We start from the raw sequence: 24,051 nt of genomic DNA on the forward strand, positions 1-24,051 counted from the left end.
TTCCTTACAAACAGTTTAATTACATTGAAACAGCACAGTAAAAACATAACAAAAAACACCAATGTAGAGAGAGGAGTTTGTGCACTGGTTTCAGTCTTTCCCTCTTAACTGAGTGAGTCAATGGGGTCTCTGTGGTGAAGTCCACAGATAGTCCAGTGTGCAGAATACCTGTGGGCTCTCAGGTGACAGAGGCTGGTAACACAACACTTGGTCCCGCCGCCACACATTTTAGATGACTGACTTGTCTCTTCACTGAAAAAACCCAGTCCAGATCCATTTGAAGAGTTTCTTTCCAAAATGGTATTTACAACAATTGAAAAGGGTGACACCTGGTCTTAAAAAACACACATACAAACAAGTTGGTACAAACAATGGACAACAGTACATTTTAACGTAGGATAATTCAGTCCTTGATTGACAAAACGGCAACTCTTTTGGACTGGATCCATCGATATTTTCAGAATATTGTATGATTAAATGACATTTTGTGACAAATGACATTTCACCAAAAGCGATGCTTAATATTTGGGAGATCAACCTTTTATTCTCAGTGTTGCAGGTTGACCACGATGATGATGGTCCATTATTAGTGGCAGCTTGTGGATATGCATAGCACAGGGGCAATGAAACAACAAAAGCAACTGTGGCAATATGCATTCAGATTCAAAAGTACTGTAGGTGTTCATTAAAATAGTCCATGAAATCAGCCTTCGCTATACAACTCATACTGTCTCTGTGTGCTATAGTTCACAATCATGACACTTCCAGACAGACACATAACTACATTATTATTCCAGTGTTGAGACTCCCCATATGTGATTACTTGAAGATAACCAGTAACTGTAATCACATGATACAGTGTAATAAATAGCAATCCCTTGGGCCACAGCGGTTTCAAATGCACTCCTGCCACCCTCATCAAATGCTGACTAGATCTAAAAGTGGATAAGCGGATTTTCAAAAGTGGATAAGCAGATTTTGCTTATCTACAGAGGCCTGTCATGGAATGTTTGCAGCCTGGTTACTGTACTTCTGTATTTGTTCAGCGGCAAAAGATGCCGACGTGATGACAAAAGGAAAGACTATAAGTTTATGACCTCTTGTGGTGGTGTGTCCTTTGTCTAGTAGTCTCGCGTGGCCAGACTGTTGCCTCCCACAATTTTCAAATGTTTCCGGTCATACAGTCTGGGACTCGGAAGCTCTGATCATGATTAGAATATAAACCGGATATGAAGCCTCCTCCCCACTTCCGTTTCGTCTTCAGAGTCGCGCAAATTTATCCTAATATAAATACAAATCATCTAAGTATATTTAGCTTGCTGCTTAGCAGAAATGGAAATAAAATAATAAAATGTAAAGATATTTAAAAATATATTTTCGTGAACGGAAGTGCCAGCTTCCTCTCTCGGATTTCGGGAGTTGTAGTTCCAGACTCTATATAGCATTCAGAGATTGTGGAATAGTTGTCTGGCTACGCGAGACTATTTGTCTAGTAACCAGTCTGTGAACATGCTGTCATAAAACCTCTATTTTCCACTATTGGAGTGCTGGCAGCATATGAGAAATATTTGTAGGAGAAAACCTGGAGAATGCGAAGATATGCTGTATAAATTTCATTAAACCATTTGTCTCTCTACCAAATCAATGTGCTCTGTATTTGTTTCCAGAAAGCAGGGAGAAAGGCTTCCATTTGTCAAGGCAGCTTGACAAACACACAGTTAATGCTGTCAGCAAAATTGTGTTTGATAAGCTAAGCTATTTACTGTAAACCTCAACACAAACATTCAAATAAGGCACTCTTATTATTCATTCATCACTGAATGTTTGTTGGTCAACAGTACAAAATAATCCCTTGGGCTACTGCTGTAGGTTCCGTCTCATAACCATGCAGAGCCAGCTGGTTGTTAAACCACAAAGTGATAATCAAGGACAGAGCTGAAAGAACAACATTAACAATCACAGAGAAAATCAATAGACTAATTCCTCTGATTAGAGACAAAACAGACATAATAGATTACCAGCAGGAAAAACAACAACAAAAGAATAGAAATATATATGCAAAAGCCTTACACAAATTCGGCAGCAGAATAAAATCATAATAAAATCATTTACAATTTGAACATACAGTAGCCCCCTTTTCCAATGTACAACACTGCATTCATCAAAAATACTTTTACAATCTCTGAAACAAAACTGTTTAGCATATTGCACTAAAGAAAGGACAATGTCTTGATGAAACTCACTATGGCATTTACAAACAATAAAGTTCCAGAATTCACGATTGCTCCATGTGCCACGACATGTGGCACGACAGGCCCAATGTTCTCTTCGCTTGGCCAATGTCAAAAAATGGTGTGGAGGTGAAACGTTTGGGGTTCAACGTTGAGAGTTCAGTAGTAGTAATGCTGCATCTCTGTCCAGTTAGTGATCCAATACTTTTTCTGCGGCTCCTCAAGCTGAAAGCCCAGGTTGAACTGGTAGCGCTCAGCCTTGCGGATCCTCACCCCCTTATGCTTTGGCATGATCCGATAGTAGATGGTCCGCTTGAAGAATCCAAGCTGTTAGAACAAGGGATTAGGATTAATGAAGAGGGATATATTTGGGATAACATTCAGAATTAATGCTACAAGTCTACAAGTCAGAGGCTGAGGAGGAAAAGTCAAATTGAGTTAAAAAAAAGAATGCATTAGTAGCCGATGAACAGTAGGAATCGAGTTGTGTATTTATTCTTGCTTTCAGAAAAGCAGAACATTTATAGAAACTCTGCTCCTGCTGGTGTCCAAACATCCCCCAGCTGTCCAATAAAAACGGTGACTTTTACAATGGCTACAGCTGTCATAGTCAAGCCAGGCAGAAGGTTAAAGAGCAGACAAGCATAAGAGATAGTTAGTAGTGGAGTAAGGCACAGTATTAGGCTGAAAAGGAAGCAGAAAGGGTGTCAGTCAACCAGGAGAAGATGACACAGTTAGCAGTAAGGAAGAAGTAAGAACGTGAAATCAGTCATTCCCTGCAGTTAGCCCCACTACTAATGTAACCGCATCCATTTGATGGAGTCAGATATTACCCAGAGCCCCTATAGGTGTGTGCCGTAGGCCCCCACGGTAGAGGGGGGACCCGGGGGGGCCTCAGTAGTCTTCGGTAAGCCTCTCTGTCTCAGAGGGCTGGATCTTCATCTCAGCTTTCTGGGCTTTGGCTTCGTACATCTCCCTCCTGCTCGCCCGCCGGAAGAAACCACACTGAGGGAGGAGGACGTGGGGTGGGGGTGGGTTGGGGGGTCAGACAGGCAGCTCAATGTGGAGGTCGCAGACAGCGACGGCTACACCATTAATATACAATAAGTCATTACTTTAGATTTGGCATGTTCTTGAATCTGCAAGTTCTGAATCAACAATCACAGCGTGTAGACAATGTGGAAACTTTTTTCTTTGCCAAAAAGAAAAAAAAAGAATCATGGTGACAGTACACAAAAAGGAAAATAATTAGACTGACGTGTTCAGTCATACACTAGACCCTGTACAGCAATTCCCTGTATGTGCAAGGATGCAAACACATGTTTTAAGGAGGTTGATAAAAGCAAACAGAGGATAATAACCGATAGCTTGAGCTGACAAATCAGCTCAACCTACTGTATAGAGCAGTGGTTCCCAGACGTTTTAGCTCGAGGCCCAAGAGAGACATTTGATTACTAGTGAAAACAGCCAGCTTTACCGATTGGCTGAGCTTCGCTTTATTTGTGCCGCACCGCCAATATAAGTGGCAGGAGCGTGAGCAAATGGAACGGAAAGTACGAGCTGTGGTCATGGTGAGGAACGCGAACAAAAGCGCGAAGTGAAATGAGGTGTGCGTGGCTCTGACCACGACTACAATGAGTACATGACATAACAGGAGTATTGCGCAATGGGTGAATTGTATCGTTCCCGCCTTGCATTGCCCTGTGTAGTTCTATATAGGGTTGGGATCCTTTAGGATTTTAACGATTCCGGTTCCTTAACGATTACCCCGAAATGACTTATTTTCTATCAATTACACACCCCATGAAGCCTTGAATTCATGGAGAGTTTTCAGTTTTTGTCGCAGACTACTGAGTCTCCTATTGACCGATCACCCGGTCACCACACTTTTTGTTTAGGAATGCAACAAAAACTAAATCTAAATCTCCATGAATTCAAGGTTTTCAAATAAGTCATTTTTGGGTGAACTATATTCCTTTAACGGTCCGATTCCTTAACGGTTCCCTTTAACAATTCCTATAGGAGGTTCCAAATGGACCCTTGGAAGTCTGTAACTCTGAGAGGGTACAAATGGAACCATGGTGGCGCTTGAAATTAAAAGGTTTGAGAACCACTAGTATTGTAATTGCATAATAGACGTGAAGTCCACATACCAGCTATGACTGTCTGATAGAACCGGTTCCGGAAACGGTTCCGGTTCCTCAAATGTTGGATCCGGTTCCTTCGGTTCCTCCGGTTTCCGGATCCCCAGCCCTAGTTCTATAATATGTATATGAGTGAAGGCAATCTTACCTTCCACAGGACGAGGCTGATGACTCCTAATAAGAGGATCCCCGCTACAGCAGCAATTATGACGATCCACAGTGGAACCTCGTAAGGCGTCTCCTCGCCCAGCACTGGGTCTATGTCCACTCCGAACTGTGGGAGGCAAACACACATACAGTGTGTCTAGGGTTTGATTTGCTGGGGGGGACAGGGGTCCATGCCTCTGATTTTGATATCCCCCTTCTGGTGGATATGTTTTATTTTTGCTTCTGGTCAGACTGAATTAAATACATGCATTTCCTTTTGGGAAATGTAGACTGTCTGATATATATGTACAGTATGTCTGATACCACAATTTAATAAATATGTGGTAACCACATTCAGCCTGGTGTCCCTGTTTTTGGCACATCAGTCAAAATGTGTCAAGATCAAGATTCAAATAGCAATATACAGTAGCAGACTATAGTCATATAATCATAACATATAGCAAACATAGCTGTGGTTAAGAAAATGTTGTGTTTTTTAACAATGGAACCCTGATAGTCACCAGTACCACGCACCTCTCTGGTCACACTGTCCATCTTGATGGTGGGCTTGTCTGTGATCAGCTTCAGCGTGGCTTGACCCTTGACCGTTACCCTCCCTGCATTGGGATAGTCCTGCAGACAGACATTAAACTGATTCACTAAACGCTCCACGGGCTCACAGGTCGTGTCTCCTCCCTGTGAACATTTACACTATGATACAGTGTAAATGTTCACATAAAGGAGACAGTTACCATAACCAAGTAAAGATCATTTACTAAATGATCTTTACTTGGTTATGGTAACTTTTTCAGATTGTACCTAGTTATGCACATGCAAAGACTTGCTTAGAGGTATATAGTATATATCCCTTAATGAACTCAAAACACAACAGCGATGGGGACAAATAATACATGAAAGTCTGTATATTTAGATTTGACTTCAAATCAGTATTACATCAGTATTATTTCAAGCCTTTGCCTCGATTACGATTAATGAATGATTATAAAAATAAATGTATAATGAAAATAGCAAATAGCTGATCTACAAGCTCGAGCCTGAGCTATGAGCTTGTAGATCAGCTATTTGAGCTATTTTTGTACGCCACCATTGTACAACGGAGAATAATATAGGGCTTAAATGGTAAATAAGACTAATTAATTTAGTTGATTATAAAAAAATCTATTAGAACATTTGTTAATGAATCTCGATTCATTAACAAATGTAAAAGAAAACTATTGAAAAAAAAGATTAAGTTGGTTATTGGTTTGAAATAAATGTGTACTGCAGCCTGTGACCTCTGACCTCTAGCATTGTGCTGTTCCAGATGCGGGACCTGACGATGACCTTGGCTGAGGTATTCATGTTGAGCAGAGGGCAGGTGAAGGTCACACAACGCGCTGAGCTCAAGGAGCAGTCCTTCATAAAAACAACAACAGTGATTACAATGCATATAAACACAAGTCAGAGTGTTCATTTAACTCTGGAGAGTGTGCAAATATAACCAAATGGACCTGAGGAAATCGGTGTCACTACTGCCATTAACCCACTGAAACCGGGGAAGCATCAGTGTCATTTTTCATTACAGCTACATACATACATACACACACACATACATACATACAATAATTTAGAATGTTTTTTAACACAAATCTTCTGGCACAAACATTTTCAGATGGGGGCAAATACGTACTGTATCATTTTGGGGGGTCCTTGACACGAAAAAGAGTGAGAGCTTTAGAAGGCATTTGCAGAATCTTAATGGGTTAAGCTTTGCTACACACACTTTTTTATCTAAAAAGGCACGATCTATGCAAAGCTATTTCCTTAATTGTAATGAAATTCTACTCATAATGTTCCCAAAAAAGTTGTACTGCATAGACAGCAGTTTTAAAGGGTTCCATTAAGGCAGTGCCAAGCCCTCACCAACAAGTAGGATTTTCGATGAGCCTGGCCAAGTGTGATGGCCGCCTGCGGTTCAAGTATATGTGGCTGGACGTTGTTGTCACCATCGTCCAGTGCGATCTGTCGCTTGGGACGCTTGCGCTTGCCCTCGGACAACTGGAAGGCGGCGGGGGAGACAAAGGAAAACAAAGAAACACATGACATCACTGGGCTTGGTGGTAATTGCTGGTTTCGATAAAGACATTATAGGTCTCCCAGAATCTTCCCAAAATAGCATTTCCACTGTCTATACATAAGCCAAACTCTATTTTGGACCCTGTGAGTAAGCGCTCTTGTCTGGCCGAGGTTTTTCCAAATATTATTTCTGAGAGACGGTGGTTTTGGCACAGAGGAGTTTTCACACTGTACGACCTCGCTCACACTGACCTCTGTTCACACTGACCTCAGAACAGCAAGTAGGGACACTAGGGAAAAGAAAGTAGCCAGGGTGGCATAGTACAAGACCCTGTTTGCTCCATTTACATAATGTTGTGCGTTCATTTATTGTGAGCTACGATTGTGTTTCACGCCTCACTGCAAAGTCTGCAGTTCATTTCCCTTTCATAAAATTTCAGTTCATTTGAGTTCAGTTCACGTCCAATTTGTGGTGACAAAGTCAGGTTTAGGTCTCCCAAATCTATCAACATTGTTCCACTTAAGATAAAGTAGGTTTTTTTTTGGTGTCTTTCAGGGAACAAGACCTTCATTTCTCTTCATCAGAATATAAACTTCACTTACAGTGAGGTTTAGTGGATTGACAACATCATCACCGGGAACACAGTGTGTCTGTGACGTCCCCTTGACGACGATCTCCGTCAGGTAGAGAAGCCACTTGCCATTGGTCACCTCGAATGGCCACGCAAACTCCACCGCCAGCGTTCCCATGTTACCTAAAGGTGAACCCAACACTGTCACCTGGTGGGAACAAAAGTCATCACAGTCCATAAATTCATGGATGGGATTCATGTGCTGTGTGATACAGTACCATGCAGTGGGGTGAAACGAAGGCTTTGCTTAAGAGATTGTTATGGGTGAATGCTACGCCATCCCGGCCGCACCCCAGTTAATAATGGTCAATTACAATGAAGCTTTCAGGCTAAAACACACTGGCTGCGAACCGCCCTCGTCCAAAAAGCCGGCAGCGGCCACTGTTCTGTTTCCAGTGGCCAACGCCACTGAAAAAAATATGTTTTAAATGCCCCCGGGTACCCTCCCAAGGCCTCCCACTCTTATTCTGCTCATTGAGAAATGTATTTTTGATCAGCGCTCATATGAACCTATGAATACACTTCCCATCATCCGTATACCCGTCATTTGTAACAACTTTGTCTAAGTACGTACCACTATCTTTAGGTCCTTACACACATCAACTATATGAATGAATCGATTTTCATATGGTTCACATCCCCAGTGTGCAAAGACCTTTTCAGTGCACCTCTGACACCTGACATCTCCACCAGTGTTCAGGATCTCCACTGGTAGGGATATTTAATATAATGATCTAATGATCTAATGATTCATATTTAATATGGAGATATTCTTGACATATTAACCCTTTAAGACCGGGAACGCACCTGTGTCACTTTTTGATTTGAGCTAAAAAAGCATTATTTTACACTTTGGCTATTGAAAAATAGCAGATCTACAAGCTCATAGTGCGGCACCGAGTGCCGCGCTACGAGCTTGTAGATCTGCTATTTTTGAAAAATCGACAAAATGTGTGCAAATTAATATATATATATTCTTTTAAAGTGAACATTTTTTACTCAAATCTTTGCTTCTGGGGGTCCCTGGAACAAAATATTTTGAGATGGGGGTCGGCGGCCAAATACATATAATTTTCAGGGTCCTTGACATGAAAAAGTTTGAGAACCACTGATATAGAAACATACGTTTTTTTTTTTAAAGTAGCATTACTACAAGACATTTTGTAGAATCGGAAACGCCTTAATGGGTTAATATACAGTTAAATCCCTTACTGACAGGGTTTATGTCTTATAAAGTGTTGTATCCGTCTGTCCCTAAATAAATCACATTCAAGCATAATTTTGTTCTCTTCTGGTTGAACTATTTTCTGCACTGACGTGCCTTTGTGTGCTTTTGTTCACTTTAATTGCTGGACTGTGTTTTTTAATGTTCTTTTTTAAAAGTTTGTTTTTGGCTGCTATTCCTTGGCCAGGTCTGGGGAAAAAAAAGAGAGATCAATGTGACTTCCTAGTCAAATAAAGGTTTGAAAAAAGACCTTGCAACGACCACTAACAGTAGATCTTGTCTGTGAGCTGACGACCAGACCACCAGACATAGGTCATCAAATAATCCTTCCCCCGTGTGTGATATTAAAACTGCCCAGAATAAACCTGCTGATTCTAGCGAGCGGGTGGGGTTGTTGTGGCCACCGTGGCTCGGTGTACCCACGCAGATGCAACATAAAAGCCCTGTTTGTAATGTGGTCTGTGGTGGTGGAGGTGACTCACGCTGAAGGTGTACTCCACCAGACTGCCCACGTCACTGCTGCTGTTCATGGCCGACTCCCCCTTCACCTCGCCACTGAAGGAGCGCTGCAGCTTGGGCTTGTCTCTGCAGGGGAGGGAGGATGCTTAGAGGTTAGAGGACACTTTCTATGTAAAAGACGGTTAAAAAAACAACAACAATGAAACATGATATTGTTTAAAACTAAAGGGATATTTCACTTTAATACACTCACAGGGTCATGTTTTACTTTTACTTTGATGCCAAGCATCATGTGTTATGAACAGAGGGCTGCAATTATAGATTATTTTTATAGCGATTATTTTTATAGCGATTATTTTCATAGCAATTATTTTATAGCAATTATTTTCATAGTGATTATTCTGTCAATTACTTTTTTGATTAATCAAATGATTAATAAGCATTGTTTTTCGGTAATCTGTTTCATATTTTACATATCAACAAATTGACGTAAAGAAAGTAGTCTGAAAGTCTGGTTAACCACTTAAACCCTGCTTAATACTTTGTTGTTCAACAGTGTCAAATAAAATAAAAAATTGGAAATAGCCCATCTACAAGCTTGTAGATCTGCTATTTTCTATTTAAAAAAACACAAAATTGGGGGGAAAGTGAAAGTTTGACAATTTCCCATTGATTATTATTGATTCTACTTCATTCCTACTGACCGCCAGAGGCAGTGTTTTCAACACCTGGATATCCATCACGCGCTCGCGTATGGGTCGAATATTAATACCAACAAAGTCACTCGTGACCTGTGTGCACGCACGCCACCTATATAGGTGCGGGGCACACAGCGTTCATCCTCTTTCATCTTTTCGCCTCCAGAGCGTAGGTCGATTACTTGCAGCTACGCGTGAAGTTTCGTAACCAACAGGTTGGAGCTACGGTTTACCGTCCTCCAGAGACTGCGTAGCCTGCTACCATGGAATTACGTTACCCCGTTCATAGGGGCTCTCGGAAAGGAACAAGGAAGGAAGGAGGAAAAAAAAAAAAAAAAAAGAAAAAGAAAAAAGCATGGGACGGTGAATGGAGACGTTAGCGGCTGCTTGCTAGCATTGGAGCTAACGACAATAACACCGTGAGCTTTCCCCGCACCACCGTTGTGTTGAACTATGGAGCCATAGCTGTACATTGGCGACGGTGAGTGCATGTATTGTGCTGTTTACAGACAAATAAAGTAAAAGAGGGGAAAGTATTCAGCGTTGAGAATGTATCCCATTCTGCCGCTTTGAGCATATCCGACGTGCTTCACGTCTCTCTCTCACTTGTAAACAAACACTAGCCGTGTTGCGCACGGCTGAAGTGATTGAGATCCAACGTCCCATAGCTTGAAGGGATGGGACCTTCTGATTGGTTTAGAGTCGGTTGAGCCGACGTTTCAGACTGAACCTTCAAAATAAAATGACCGAAAATGTCACTGCAGTGCGCCGTTAATGTGTCTCATAGAAGGTGTTCTTTCGCCTCGAGGAGACGACCAAAGCGTTAATGAGCGCAGTGGCAGAGAACTGGGCTCCATTAAAGTATAAATACCTCGAAATTGTACTTAAGTACAGTACTGAGTACATGTACTTAGTTACTTTACACCACTGTATGAGCGCTTCTGTGAAGGTTTTTGCTGGAAGTGGTTCTCACTCTGACGCAGACATATGGCGCTTGTTAGCTTGATTGCTATCCAATGGCTCAGTCAGTACACTGTCTACCTGCAAGTCTGTAGGTCCCTGGTTCAAACCCAATTTAACCAGTCCAAATATAATTTAGCTGCAGCTAATAAAGGACATCCATAGTGTGCTTCACTCTGTCGTTATTGGACGATATACTGTGTACCTGTTACTACATGTACTTGGTGTCGCGCTATGAGCTTGTAGATCTGCTATTTTTGAATAGCCCAAAGTGTAAAATAATGCTTTTTAGCGAAAAAAAAAAAAAAAGACACAGTTCCAGGTCTTAATGGGATAAAAGAGGTCTCGCTGATCAATGACAGCGGAAGCAGCATATATGCCAATACTGCCACTGTGTGTGCTTAACCTCACAGTTTGAGTGTGTATCATAGCTTGAGTGTGACTCGCTGCTGCTATTCAGGTTATACTGCTTGGTGCTTGGTAGTAAAATGAAATTATAATACTGGTATGGTTCAAGTGGGTCTTGCTTTGCCATCACTTTTATCATACTGTGGGTACTTGACACATGACTTGACACAGTGGCTTGAGTGGTTCTCGCTCCTTGCCACGACGAAGTTACATATTAGTAACATGGTACTCTGGGTACTGATAATCAATAAGCTTTGTTTATTGGCAATGGATCCCCATTAGCTGCGGTAAAAGGGAAACCAGCAGCTATTCTTCCCGGGGTCTAAGACAACGGAATACATTAACAAGTACATATGTACTTGACGCTGTAGCTTGAACGATTCTCGCTCTTTTGCTATGGCTACGTTATCAATAGCACTAAGTGTATCTCACTCTACTGCTGTTACCCACTAATACTGTGTGTACCCGGTACTCACTACTGCTATTCAACATATGCAGTATACTGTGAATACTGATATCGTAGCTTGAGAGTATGTCGCTCTGCTGATATCCAGATAATACTATGTGCTTGGTAGTGCAATATTCTTAAATAATTATATATGACGATTGAAGTGTGTTTCGCTTTGCCACTTCTTGACTATCATACTGTGTCCTTGACACTGTAGCCTGAATGATTCTCGCTTTCGCTACGGCTACGTCATCAGTAGTATTGAGTGTCTCACTCTGTTGCTGTTACCCATGGATTATTGCAACAATTGCTGGTCCCCTCTGGTCCCAGAAGGGAAGGTCCATTACTTGCGCCAGTCATGTCCTGACTATGGTGCCTGACACAGGCTATGGCTGTGAATGTTTGGCTAATTGCAGCGGCATACTGCTGGCAGAAAGGTCGACTGGGTTGGCCTGGTTGAGGCGGATTTGCCTCCCACAGGGATGCTAGCATTGAGCCCTCGGGACGCTTTCTCAGCTAGAGGAATTGTCATGATAACGAACTCTTGGCCACTGAATTGAAAGCAGTACATGGAAGTACAAATTCACAGTACAAGGTCTACTAAATTGGAAAACTCATTAAGCACTGAGCTTGTTAAGATGAGATCTCCATGCACACAAATCATGATGAGGCTGGACAGGGAAAAAGGAAACAAGAAATAATGACTGACAGTCATGTTATACCAGCTGCATGCTGTATTTTGCATTTGTAAGCGCCACTGCGGTGTGCCCCCCAATGGAATATACCCCTAGCATTGGGAGTGTGTCTCGCTCCGCTGCTGCTGGTCGCTCCACTACTGCTTGTCACTGGACGAAAGAAGGGAAAAGGATCAGCAATATAGCGTTGAGAGTGCATCTCGCTCTGCCGCTTTTGAGGGACCACGCCACTGCGGCGTGCGCCCACTGGAATATACCGCTAGCATTGGGAGTGTGTCTCGCTCCGCTGCTGCTGGTAGCTCCACTACTGCTTGTCAATGGACGAAAGAAGGGAAAAGGATTAGCGTTGAGAGTGCATCTCGCTCTGCCGCTTTGAGAAACCATGGCGGGCGCACCGCCCTTATAGCGTAAGCATTAGGAGTGTGTCTCGCTCCGCTACTGCTTGTCGCTGGACGAAAGGAGTGGAAAGTATTAGCGTTGAGAGTGTGTCTCGCTCTGCCGCTTTTGGAGGTACCACGCCACTGCGGCGTGCGCCCACTGGAATATACCGCTGGCATTGGGAGTGTGTCTCGCTCCGCTGCTGCTGGTCGCTGGCCAGAGGAAAAGGAAAGGAACCACGTGCGGCCCACCGTAACGTAGCTTCAGCATAGTAAGTGTGTCCCACTCGGCTATTGCTTGTCGCTGGACGAAAGGAAAAAGGGGTCAGCGTTGAGAATGTATCCCATTCTGCCGCTTTGAGGAACCACGTGCGGACCACAGCAACATAGCTTCAGCATAGTAAGTGTGTCCCACTCCGCTACTGCTTGTCGCTGGACGAAAGCGTTGAGAGTACATAGCCCAGCTGGCCATATAACGGCTTGGCCTAGCCCTAGATGGATGCGTCCAACAACTATCGTCATTGTACACCCTTGGTGCCGTACATCATGAGATTTGGCATGTGGGCCAGTTCCAGAACCTCTAACCAAGGACTTGTCAGCCATGGGGAGTACAGCCCAATATGGCTAGACCTAAGGCTGGTGGTTGATGCCAACATTGCTTACTTTACTTACATTACCTTACTGTAAGTCGATCCGGATTAAGAGCGCCTGCTAAACGCCTAAACGGTAAACTGTGAGCATTGCTTCTCTGGTGGTGTCACTAGATGAAGCTGTCGAGCTGGATGACCGTTGCTCATGGCCACAGTGTTAGTCTCTGATCTGCTAACTAGAGCCATGCCACAGCGGCTGGAATGTGACGTATTGGACATTCCCTTGACTACCTCGCCCTGGCCCTCCGGCATGCGAGTGTTGATGCGCAGACACAGCGCCTATCCAGCGCCTATCCAGCGCCTATACAGCGCCTGTCACTCTAGGCGTTTGCTTGCATGATTAGAGAAATGGCACTATCTACTTTGGTAGTGAGCCAGAGCCTCTGGGTGTCCCGGGTTCGACGCCAGGCCAGAAGTGGGTCGATGTGTGTCCCTGTCTGAGCCCCTAATTGCCCCATGAGCGCCGGGGAATGGCTGCTCACTGCTCCTAGTAGTTCTAGGATGGGTAAATAAATACAGCGGACAAATTTCACGCATGTACAAATGTGCATATATATTTGTGGCTTGGGCCTCGAACCCCAAGACTGCAACAGAATGAGGAGGGTCTCCAGCCAGTGTCGCTAATGCACTGGACCTGCGTGCAGTGCACCTGGCCCTCAGGATGTTTATGCCGTGTTCAATAACACAATATGTCAACAGTCTGCCTTCTGGGGCGCTTGACCCAGTCAGTCTCTGCAGGAGGCTTGGAAGCTCCTTTCGTGGACCTTGCCTCATCTTGCAAATTTCATAGCAATGCGCTTGTTGGGTGTACAGTCCAGGCTGCGGACTTGTTTCCCACTGGAAGCCTCTTGGATCCGATAGCAGTTCGGATCACGTGCATAGGTATGGCAGAGCGGTAGTACCGTTAGCCTTGAGGGCATAACGCGTTCTTGACTGTAGGTCTCCCTTCCGGGACAGACCAGTCCGTTAGGGCAAGATGCTTTGGCCTACTGCAGCTTCTCAATGAAGTGCCTTGGCCTCTCCACAGAGACAAGATCTCCTGTCACAGTTAGGGGGGGAGGTGCATGGGGCATCCTCACTCCTAACCTTCGGCTGCGTCATTGACCACTGAAATTCAAAACTATTGTCCAAAAATTACTGGATTTTTGTGCATCGTACACCAGGGCGTTGCACGCCAGCGAGTGTAGACTGTGCTCTAGTCGGGACAAGGGCCACTGCATAGGTTGGAGCGTTGCTCTGTGCTTATGCTGCCCTAGATATCTGCGGATGATGTTAGATAGAGGGTTCAGCCTCTCTACCATTGAGATGCTCTCCGCGTGTGGCCCCCACAGGTTGCATGGGTGCCTTCATGATGCTTGCCTGTGGTATTGGAAGCTTTGTCCCCAGCCGGTACATCGGGCTGCTCTCAGATGACTATCTGCTAGTACTCTTTGTCCTCACTGCTCCATCTGCAAAAGTGAGTAGATGGGCTTCATGCCCTGGCCATTGCCAGAGACTGTTAAAGTGGGATTCCGATGGGTCTGGTTTACCATATGGCCGACCCCTCCTTACGTCCTCAGAGGCTTTCTGCATTTCACGTCAGCTAGCCTATTGATTTGTTAGTTTGCTCCTCAACCAGAGTTGGAGCAACTGCATTCTAGTACCTGCCTATTGTGTCCCGTCCGGGCTCTGTGGCAGGACATAGCTGTGATGGCTGGAGTTTGGTTGTATTTGTCTGTGAGGAAGGGCACAGCTGTGCCTTGGCTTAATGGAGACTTTCATTGCGGCGTTCAGGCAAATGTACGTCTTCAGGGGGCCTCTAGGTTCCCCCAAGGCCTTTCTTGACCGCGGGTGTTGCCAGAGCCTCTCCCTCAGTGATACAGGCTTGGAGCAGGCCAGGAGATGCAGCCGAATGGGCTTCATCTTTCATGGGCTTTTGCCCGCTCCTCTATATAGTCAACCTGGCCGTCTCGCATCCTGTGGCGACGGCTGTGGTGTTGTCTGTTTATTCTATCTGCAAACCGACATCGGTAAGCGCAGATTCCTCGTGACTATGTTGGTATTAGTCATCCAGGTGTTGAAAACACTGCCTCTGGCGGTCAGTAGGAATGAAGTAGAACGAGAGTTATGCATATAACTAAGGTTCTACGAATTCCGGATGACCGCCAGAGTTGACTGTCACTCGGAATCTCATTCTCGACGAAAAGATTTCAGGAGGATGAACGCTGTGTGCCCCGCACCTATATAGGTGGCGTGCGTGCACACAGGTCACGAGTGACTTTGTTGGTATTAATATTCGACCCATACGCGAGCGCGTGATGGATATCCAGGTGTTGAAAACACTGCCTCTGGCGGTCATCCGGAATTCGTAGAACCTTAGTTATATGCATAACTCTCGTTATCGATTATCTTTTATAATCGATTAAATGCATTAGTTTGATTAACTGTTGCAGCCCTACTCTATCATTCACATGATCTTGTGTACTCACATGGAGAAGGTGGTGAGGATGCTGTTCTCAATGAGAAGTGTCACTGGAACAGCCACCAGGTCACTCTGCTCACTCAGACTGAACAAATCACACAGATCATATTAATGCATGTCAATTCCCCAGTCATATTGAGTTATTAGCGATGTGAAACAAATGTACAAAGAATTGTGCTGCAACCGCAATAGAAACTATACAGGCAATTAAGATGTTGTTCTATTTCCTAAAGATTTCCTCCAATCTACAGAAATTATGTTTTTGTTTCAATATAGTATCCAGTCCAATATAGTGTTGAACCAGAACTGGGACCATAACAGGAAATCACAATTACACTTTTAAATATATTAAATATTATACATTTGCCACAAAAAGATGCGAGAAAGAGATAGTCCCACTTGAAATGTTCATGTGTATACTGTTGTGCTAGCCGGGGATCCAGCCTGCTTCACTAGGTTTTTTTCTCACTTCGTTTCTCAGTCTGGAAAGGCTCCTATTTGACTCGTTTTGCAGAACTACACTGGAACTACATATGTTACGTAGGCAACGTCGTTGCTGATTGGATGTTGGAGATAGGAGGCTTTCCAGACTGAGAAAAAAATCTGCCGAACGTACTGTAGTGAAGCAGGCTGGATCCCAGGCTACTGTTGTGCAGTCATTTTGTAATATAGAGGCAGTAAACTGTCTTATTGTATAGTATGGAATAGACTAGAATAGTAAGCTAATGTACAATAGTGTAATGTAGTTATTTTTAAATTACATTTGTACCTCAAGGTATTATCTACACAGTATATTGTCTGTATGCAGATATGCTTACTTAGTAATACTTACGTGGACAGGAGTAACTGGGACACAATCTCTTCCGTGTCCAGATTGATCTCTGTTGTCTCAAAGATAAGCTGCAGTGCCACCTATCATAACAAATGGACAGCGACACAAAGGGAGACTGCTCACAAAAGACATTTTTTTAAATTATGTTTTAAATTAAGTTTTAAAGCTGCACTGGAGAGTTTGCACACTTTGCGTACATTGGCGGCCCCATGTGGCAGCGAGAGATAACTGTTTCAATAATTGCACCACTGTACAGCATTTGAAACAGGGATGGTGTGCTAATCTCATATGTTTTTAATCCTTTACATTATTTAGACAGGTAAACACCTTTTAGTTTTTTACCATGATGACCTACTAAAACACATATTTGCTTACAAATCTTACATACAGTAGTGCAGCTTTAAATGTAATTCTTATACTTTATATAGACTTTTTAAATTATGCAGGCAAACTAAACTACAATGAAGAAGTTTAGTTTGAGAGAAAGAGAATGGGTGAGAATAAAACCAAGCTCAACTTAAAGCGGCACTATGTTACATAGTGCAGCTTTAACTCCAACTCAGTGAAGACAAATCAGTAGCATACAGTAATGAAACATTGTAGTGTTGTTGTGTGATTATTAAAATAATACCTTCTCGTTGCCCTTCAATGGGTTGCCCAGTTCACATGTCAATGTGTCCTCAAAATGACACTCAATGACATCATTGGGGTCCTACATATGAGAGAAATGAAAGAAAAGAGAGCAGAAATGTGAAACCAGTGGGTTTTGTGAGAATGGTGTCAACATACGGCACTGTAAAGAAAACAAAAACAAAAAAACTGACACTTTATCTTAAAAAAAAAAGCTTGAAAAAAGAATCTGGCAATAGACTGCAAAAAAAAAAATTATTTATAATCAAAGGATACAGTTTCTCAAAGTGGGGTCCAGGGTCCCTCAGGGCCCAGGGGTCCTTGAGGGGGACCCCTCTAAATGGACCCTTTACAGGTCTGTATCTCTGAGAGTGTACAAATGTACATTCCAAATCGAGTAATCAAATGGACCCGTGGTTACATTTGTACACTCTCAGAGTTATGGGTGTCCTTGAAATTAAAAAGTTTGAGAACCTCTGGCCTAGCTCTAAAACATATTTAAAAGAGCATTCAGCATATACTGCATATATGCTGAATAGAAGGAGACACATCCTAAGCATCCTCGGCTGATATGGCCAATTGCCTCCTGAATCTGCATTTTAGCATGGTTGCAGAAATAGTTCTACCAAGTCCTCTTTATGTAAAAAGATCCTGTTATCAAAGGCTTTTCCACAATGCCTGACACAGATTTCAAAGGGAGTGGATACAACACCAACTTTGTGATCTGACACTTTGTAGTGGCATGTAAAGACCCACTAGCCATCCTTTGAAGAGTCACACAAATGACTGATAATTCAGCTGTGCCTCTAAGAACGGCCCTGTATCTAGACAGCAAGCACATATGAACACATTATTCACAATATTCTCAACAGCCAAACACAACCATTCTTTTTTCAAATCAAGGTCCCTCAGGGTTAATTGAGGGGGTTCCAAATGTACCCTTACAGATCTGTAACTCTGAGAGTGTACAAATGGGAACTTTTGCACACTCTCAGAGGTATCATGGGGGTCCTTGACATTAAAAAGTTTGAGAATCTGGATTGGGGGATGCAATAATAGATGTAATGCTGCCCTCTGGTGGACGTACCTCGGACCTGACACCAGAGTATCGGAGTGTGTCAGGAATGGTGACGTCTAACATGGCCTGGTGAGCGTCCTCGGCCAGCTTCCCCGGAGCAGGATAGTTGGTCACCTTCACCTTCAGCATTATCTTCTTCACGTTGCTGTTGTAGTGCAGCACCTGGCGCTTGTCTTGCCTGAGCATGTGGAAAACCGTGCACATGCAGTCAGCAAGCAGCAGGTTGTACGGTATTATTGACACAAAGCAGTAATTCACTCCTTCCAGCACCACACCTTCAAACACAGTTTTGAGGAATGAAACTCAGTCGGCTAATTAAATGCACACATGCGTGTCTCATTTACCTGGGGTAAACGTCTCCCTCTGCGCTTGCATATTGAGCTGTCAGCACTAGGTTACTCGTACACTTGTTGTCTAAGCCACACTCCCTCAGGAAGTTGATCTGTGGAGGTTAGCAAAACAGTTTAGCGAGAAAGTCATATCACATACACACACACACAGACAATAGATAAACTCAGCTTCACTGTATATACCTCGGTTCTTTCTGTGAGTTTCTGCTTCTGGCTGAGACTTGGGAAGGAGTCCAGGTTCTGGAGAGAGCGTCTGGATTTGGGTTTCTGCTCTTGAAGGGACACATTGAGCGAAAAGACCACAGGCTCCAGCTTGTCCCTCACATTTGGCTGCAGAATCAACCATGGCTCTTAGTTCATGTCAAACAGTGGCACATGACCAGCTATTACAGTAGGTCAACAGCAACAGATTGCCTTTCAATCAGTGTTGCCAGATTTTGCGAGAGAAATAAGCAACCAGGTATATGAAAACAAGCCCAAAAGAAGCGACTAACACATGAGCACTTTAAACCTGTCGGCTATTTAAGATCTACAAGCTCACAACATGTCGCGATGCGACACGTTGTGAGTTGTAGATCTGCTATTTTCAAATGAAATCTTCAAATGAAACAATTGGTTTAACAACATTAGGAAACAAGCCCAAATAAGCAACTAAAAAAAAAGAAAAAAAAACGCAACCCGCGGCAGCCTAAATGTACAAACAACTTTACAGAAAAACAAGCCCAAAGTCGCTTATAATAAGCGGACATGGCAACACAGCTTTCAATAGTGTGTATGTGTGTCTCTGTTCCTTACCACCACAGTGAGCGGCAGCACCACACATTTAGGTTTGTGGGAGGGCAGGTTCAGGGTGCCTGTGAAGGTGTCATCTTTGTTCTCCGCGAACAGAATACGAGCGCTCTTCCTCCTGTCCATATCTGTCTCCACTGTGTATTTCACCGCTACGGGGAGATTAAAAAAATAACAAGAGCAGTGATTCTCTACTGATCTCACACAGGGATAAAAATCTTTGTGTTGGTCATAAATCCAGGAGAAACTAGAACAAACAATTGAAATCATTCTTGAAAGAAAATCTCAACCTCCTTTTGGGTTGTGAGACGCACTGGTTGACGTATTATTAGTGAGTACAAGGGAAATTAAGAAATTAAGTACAAGAGAAATGAATAAATGGTCAACATTCCCACATTCAACAAAGATTGCAGGGATATTACATGACTTCAGTATACACAACGTTTACTGTTTTTTAATTTTGAATGTTAATACATATAGTAGTCTTTAAATAGAAAGACTTATACACCACCTGTGAATATTTAAAATATATATACGATTGCTTTCATTCATATATATATATAGGTAAAGGAGGATACTTACTGATATTTTTCTTGAAGTCTTTGTTGCCATTGCTGAGGGTGTAGTTAAAACACACAGTCGCTGTAATACTGCAAGAGACAAAGGACTGCCATTATACAAACATTATAATGGCAACAATGATAGGCCTATATGATGTAATTTTTGCAGAGGTTGCAGAATTTCTATTTTACAATGTAAAAATGTAAGATTAGAGGGATATCCAGGAATAAATGTATCCCCAAAAAAAGTTGCATCTTGCGCTGCAAAATATTTTTTCATTTGCAGTGATGAATAAACACGTTTGCACTGTAGTGAACTATTAACTAAAGCCTGATTTATACTAAGTTGCTCGCCGGAGTCGACCCACTGAAAATAGCAGAGTTTTGCAGATTGGCTATTTCCCGTGCACGCCACAATTCACAACCAAGTATAAATAACTGCATCATTCCCTGTGTGGTCTGATGAGTTGTGGTGTTTTGGTGTGTTTCATATTTATTGTAAACACATTTCCCTTTTGAGAAAAGATAGAATAGAATAGAATATTTTCCCACCATGCTGGTTTCCCAGGGGTACACTGGTTGACATCCACAATCAGTGGCTGTACAGTGAAGTTCTTGAAGAGGTGGACAACAGGACGAGCTCTGAGAAAACAATTTAATGAATTGGAAAAAAAAGGAAAGAAAAGCACCCCAATTAAATAAGTAATTACAGCAACAATGTGCAAAACACATACATTTACAGGTGCAACATAAGATGAAGAATGCAATACTACAAGTGCTGGTTTGATACAGTAAATATTTAAAATTCCCTGGGTTGTGAATATCTTCTCATAATCACTACCTGAGCAGGGCAATGCGATCATCCAGGGATCCAACGAGGATGTCTGGGTATTTGTTACCATCCATGTCCATCCCCCCGTTGATGGAGTAGCCAAAAGTCTGGAACCCACCATTGCCCACTGACTTACCCTCAATTACCTGTAGAGGGTGGCAGAGGATAAAAACGGATATTTCAGTAGAGCTGAATGTAATGTGAGTTATAGCCACCACAGTGAATAATATCCACCAGGCTGTTACCTGACTTGGCTCCTCCGAGATTCCCTTCCTACTTCCCGTCCATATATAGACTTTTCCTGAATCATGGAAGGGGGCGCCCACGGCAAAATCTATGGAAAACATCAGTACATTGGTAGGGATATTTAATGAAACATAGAATCAAGGCTGAAGGAAAGACTGCAATGACAGCCTTGTGTAAGCAAGGTGTCTGCCCTCTAGGTGGCACAAGAAAGCAACTAGGAGAATACCACAATTAGTTTCAATTTTTACTTCTCAGATAATAAAATTGCCGCATTTGTATTAATTAAACATGTATAAGATATTGAGGCAAGCAATAATGTGTCTCTTGTTATATACGTATACTATTGGCAAGATAAGAAAAATGCTTAATGCACTGCTGCACATACAATACCTTTGTGGGCAAATTCCACATAATTTTTTTCCTGTTTAACAAAGCATAATCACTGAGTAACTCTAAAATAATTACTTCCTTTCCATAGTGTAGAGAAGTGAATTGACCCACTGTTGTCAAAATACAAGAGTAAAAGAATGCTGCATTCAAAGTCATTAAGTGTTTTAACCATGATGGTTAAATCATATAGTAAATTACACACAAATTAGAATAATAACTTTATTTTAATTGCTTATTTCCCTTACATTCACAATTAGAGCCATGACCAGCATATGACCAGTATTTTTAACATCTGACCTAAAGAAAATATGAAACAATACTAAAGTGTAGTTGTTTTGTCGTTTTTGTAGCTCTATATTCTGTTTTGATCATTGCTATTTGTTCAGTAACTGGGATCTCCCTGTCTCTCCGACTCTTTAGTAAACAAAAAATGCCTTTTCAGGTCAGGATACCAATTGTATCCAATCAGGATTGGATGAGCAGACAATGAGCAGACAAAATTGGAACTGAATCACTATTAAAATGAAAAATGAAGCTGATAAATTGGTACTCTCTCCTGACTGGAAAGAATTGTCAACCCACCTGAAAACTTATTTTCTGTTTATTAAAGAGCTGGAGAGACGGGAGACCCCTGTTACAATCAGAATATATAGCACGTTTTGACAGTGATGGATAACGTTGATGGAACCGAGTGTAAAAAAAAATACTGATGATTTCCTTTAACTCTAAAATCACAATAAACTTAATTTCTAATTTCAATAATGTCATTCTGGGTTTGGGATTAATACAGCATCCCAATCACTTCAATACCTTGGAATCCATCTTGGTTGACATCCCCAATGGCGGCCACAGCCAAGCCGAAGCCAGAGTAACCAGGGCCTTTCAGCACCATGGTAGCAGTCTTCTGGAAAGATCCGTTCTCATTCATGAAGACGTACACAGCTCCACCCTCGAACTTCATACGGTCAAAATAGAACGGAGCACCCACAATCAGGTCGTTCCAGCTAGAACAAACAAAACACACACTGATTAAACACCCACCTTTTGAAAATAAACAATATATAGTATGTAACAAATCTTATATCTCAGATGCTGTTACAATTTTTTTTTACAGATCCTTAAAAGTTGTTGCTCATTGCATGCTGGGATAATGCTGTCTTGATATAATATTGAAACAAATACCCAACCAGGTTTCATTCATGGATTACAGCAGTGGTTCTCAAAGTGGGGTCCAGGGACCACTCACAGGTCTGTAACTCTGACAAGTAAGGGTCCATTTGGGGTTCCATTTGTACAATCTCAAGAGTAATGGGGGTCCACTGGATTACAGGGGAACATGCCAGGACTATGATGTCATCATGACAGACACCTTATCTAGGCTGCTGAAGAGCAGCAGCCTCCCTCCTCTCATCTTTACATCACGGTCATCCATTCCAACACTACAGACCATAGCTACAGAGCACTGATGCATTAAGATCATAAGATACAGATTCACATAACACCAGATTCCAGAGCTACACCATAGACCAGAGTTTACAGAGCACTGCTGCATTAAGAGCATAAGATACAGATTCACCAAGATGTTACTACCCACAAACAAATACAAGTGAATAATAATAAAGATGATAATAATCATTATCCTACTACTTTAATTGAAATGACCTCCAAAATATGTCCGGGGTTGCTCAACACACGATCACTCCATTTGCCCTGAAACTTGCCACAGACTGTTGATCAGAGCTCTGTATAATAATATAGGCTTCTTTCCCCGCCTTCAATGTACTTTTTAATGTACGGTTAATAAAAAACTACATTTCCTACTACATCTTAACATTTTAGCCACAACATCTTTCCTTCTTTCTGGCCGCTGTATCTTTTGATCGGACCGCGAAGCGGCCCAAACCTCTATTTATCATAATAATAATGATAAATAGTAAGAAGTAAGAATTCGAATTAGGAGGACAGAGAGACAGAAATTGATTTTCTTTTTGGCAAAGAGCTCTCTGGTTCTCTGGTTTTGTTTTCTCTTAAAGGGCACCCTTAGAGGGTTCCCAGATTACCCTTCAGATTATGTGCTTATGATTATGAGGAGGTGCGGAACTGTTTTAATCGATGTGCAGAAAATAACTGGCTATTATAATATTACTGTATAATATAATATCAACGTGATATGATGATGTGGTAATAAGCCACTTATTGGCTGATGTGGCCTGCAGACACACTGTGGTGAATGGGGTATCCCTAACGTTGTAACATACTCATCACTGTTCAGGTCGGTGACAGCGAGGCTGCTGCCGAAGTACGAGCCCACTTGCTCTCCAGGGATGACCAACTCCGCTATTAACGAGGCGTCTTCCTGCCTGCCCAGCGTCACAGAGCCCTTGGACTCGTCCCTGGGAGACCCCGTCACCACTGTGTATTCGTCACGAATCAGCAACTTCTTCTCCTCCACAACTGCATAACCTGTGAAACCCGACGTTAAGACATTTTAGAGCATTATAGGCCAAGTAAGGAAAGGACTACTGTCCAAAGGTTGACTCAGAGAAATGTCACGAATATAGTAAAATAAGAAAATACAGGTAGAGGGAAGGGTCTCTGCAGATATAGACACTGCCACACAGTGGGAGATAAGTGATGATTGACAGGGATTCTATACATTGTTTATAAGGACATTTCTACTCATTATAAAAATTGTCACTGTGTAGATAAACATGTTTGTTCCTCTTTCTGGTT

General features: G+C 42.5%; 1 protein-coding gene and 1 long non-coding RNA gene across 2 annotated transcripts in view; both read right to left on the reverse strand.

Annotated features, from left to right (window-relative positions):
* Nucleotides 1–2,381, reverse strand: LOC308105297. Its single transcript, XR_013934895.1, has 2 exons — nt 1,498–2,381; nt 1–1,129 (listed from the first exon to the last, which is right to left on the reverse strand). It is a non-coding gene; the product is annotated as an uncharacterized lncRNA (long non-coding RNA).
* A 6-nt stretch (nt 2,382–2,387) lies between these two features.
* itga3b (integrin, alpha 3b) overlaps nt 2,388–24,051 on the reverse strand; it is a 46,771-nt gene continuing 25,107 nt past the window's right edge. Inside the window, exons 6-26 of the mRNA XM_080455951.1 lie at nt 23,577–23,781; nt 22,129–22,322; nt 20,928–21,016; nt 20,692–20,828; nt 20,403–20,492; nt 19,873–19,940; nt 19,297–19,442; nt 18,685–18,831; nt 18,496–18,593; nt 18,161–18,329; nt 17,075–17,155; nt 16,444–16,523; nt 15,619–15,696; nt 8,938–9,040; nt 7,202–7,378; nt 6,446–6,580; nt 5,825–5,938; nt 5,057–5,155; nt 4,524–4,649; nt 3,065–3,236; nt 2,388–2,558 (exon numbers count right to left, since the gene is read on the reverse strand). Of these exons, the coding sequence (XP_080312077.1) occupies nt 3,126–3,236; nt 4,524–4,649; nt 5,057–5,155; nt 5,825–5,938; nt 6,446–6,580; nt 7,202–7,378; nt 8,938–9,040; nt 15,619–15,696; nt 16,444–16,523; nt 17,075–17,155; nt 18,161–18,329; nt 18,496–18,593; nt 18,685–18,831; nt 19,297–19,442; nt 19,873–19,940; nt 20,403–20,492; nt 20,692–20,828; nt 20,928–21,016; nt 22,129–22,322; nt 23,577–23,781 (2,447 nt within the window). The 3' untranslated portion in view covers nt 2,388–2,558; nt 3,065–3,125. The remainder of the gene's footprint in view (nt 2,559–3,064; nt 3,237–4,523; nt 4,650–5,056; nt 5,156–5,824; nt 5,939–6,445; nt 6,581–7,201; nt 7,379–8,937; nt 9,041–15,618; nt 15,697–16,443; nt 16,524–17,074; nt 17,156–18,160; nt 18,330–18,495; nt 18,594–18,684; nt 18,832–19,296; nt 19,443–19,872; nt 19,941–20,402; nt 20,493–20,691; nt 20,829–20,927; nt 21,017–22,128; nt 22,323–23,576; nt 23,782–24,051) is intronic.

Source organism: Gymnoscopelus braueri (genome assembly GCF_963280865.1).
Source record: "Gymnoscopelus braueri genome assembly, chromosome: 17".
Taxonomy (NCBI): domain Eukaryota; kingdom Metazoa; phylum Chordata; class Actinopteri; order Myctophiformes; family Myctophidae; genus Gymnoscopelus; species Gymnoscopelus braueri.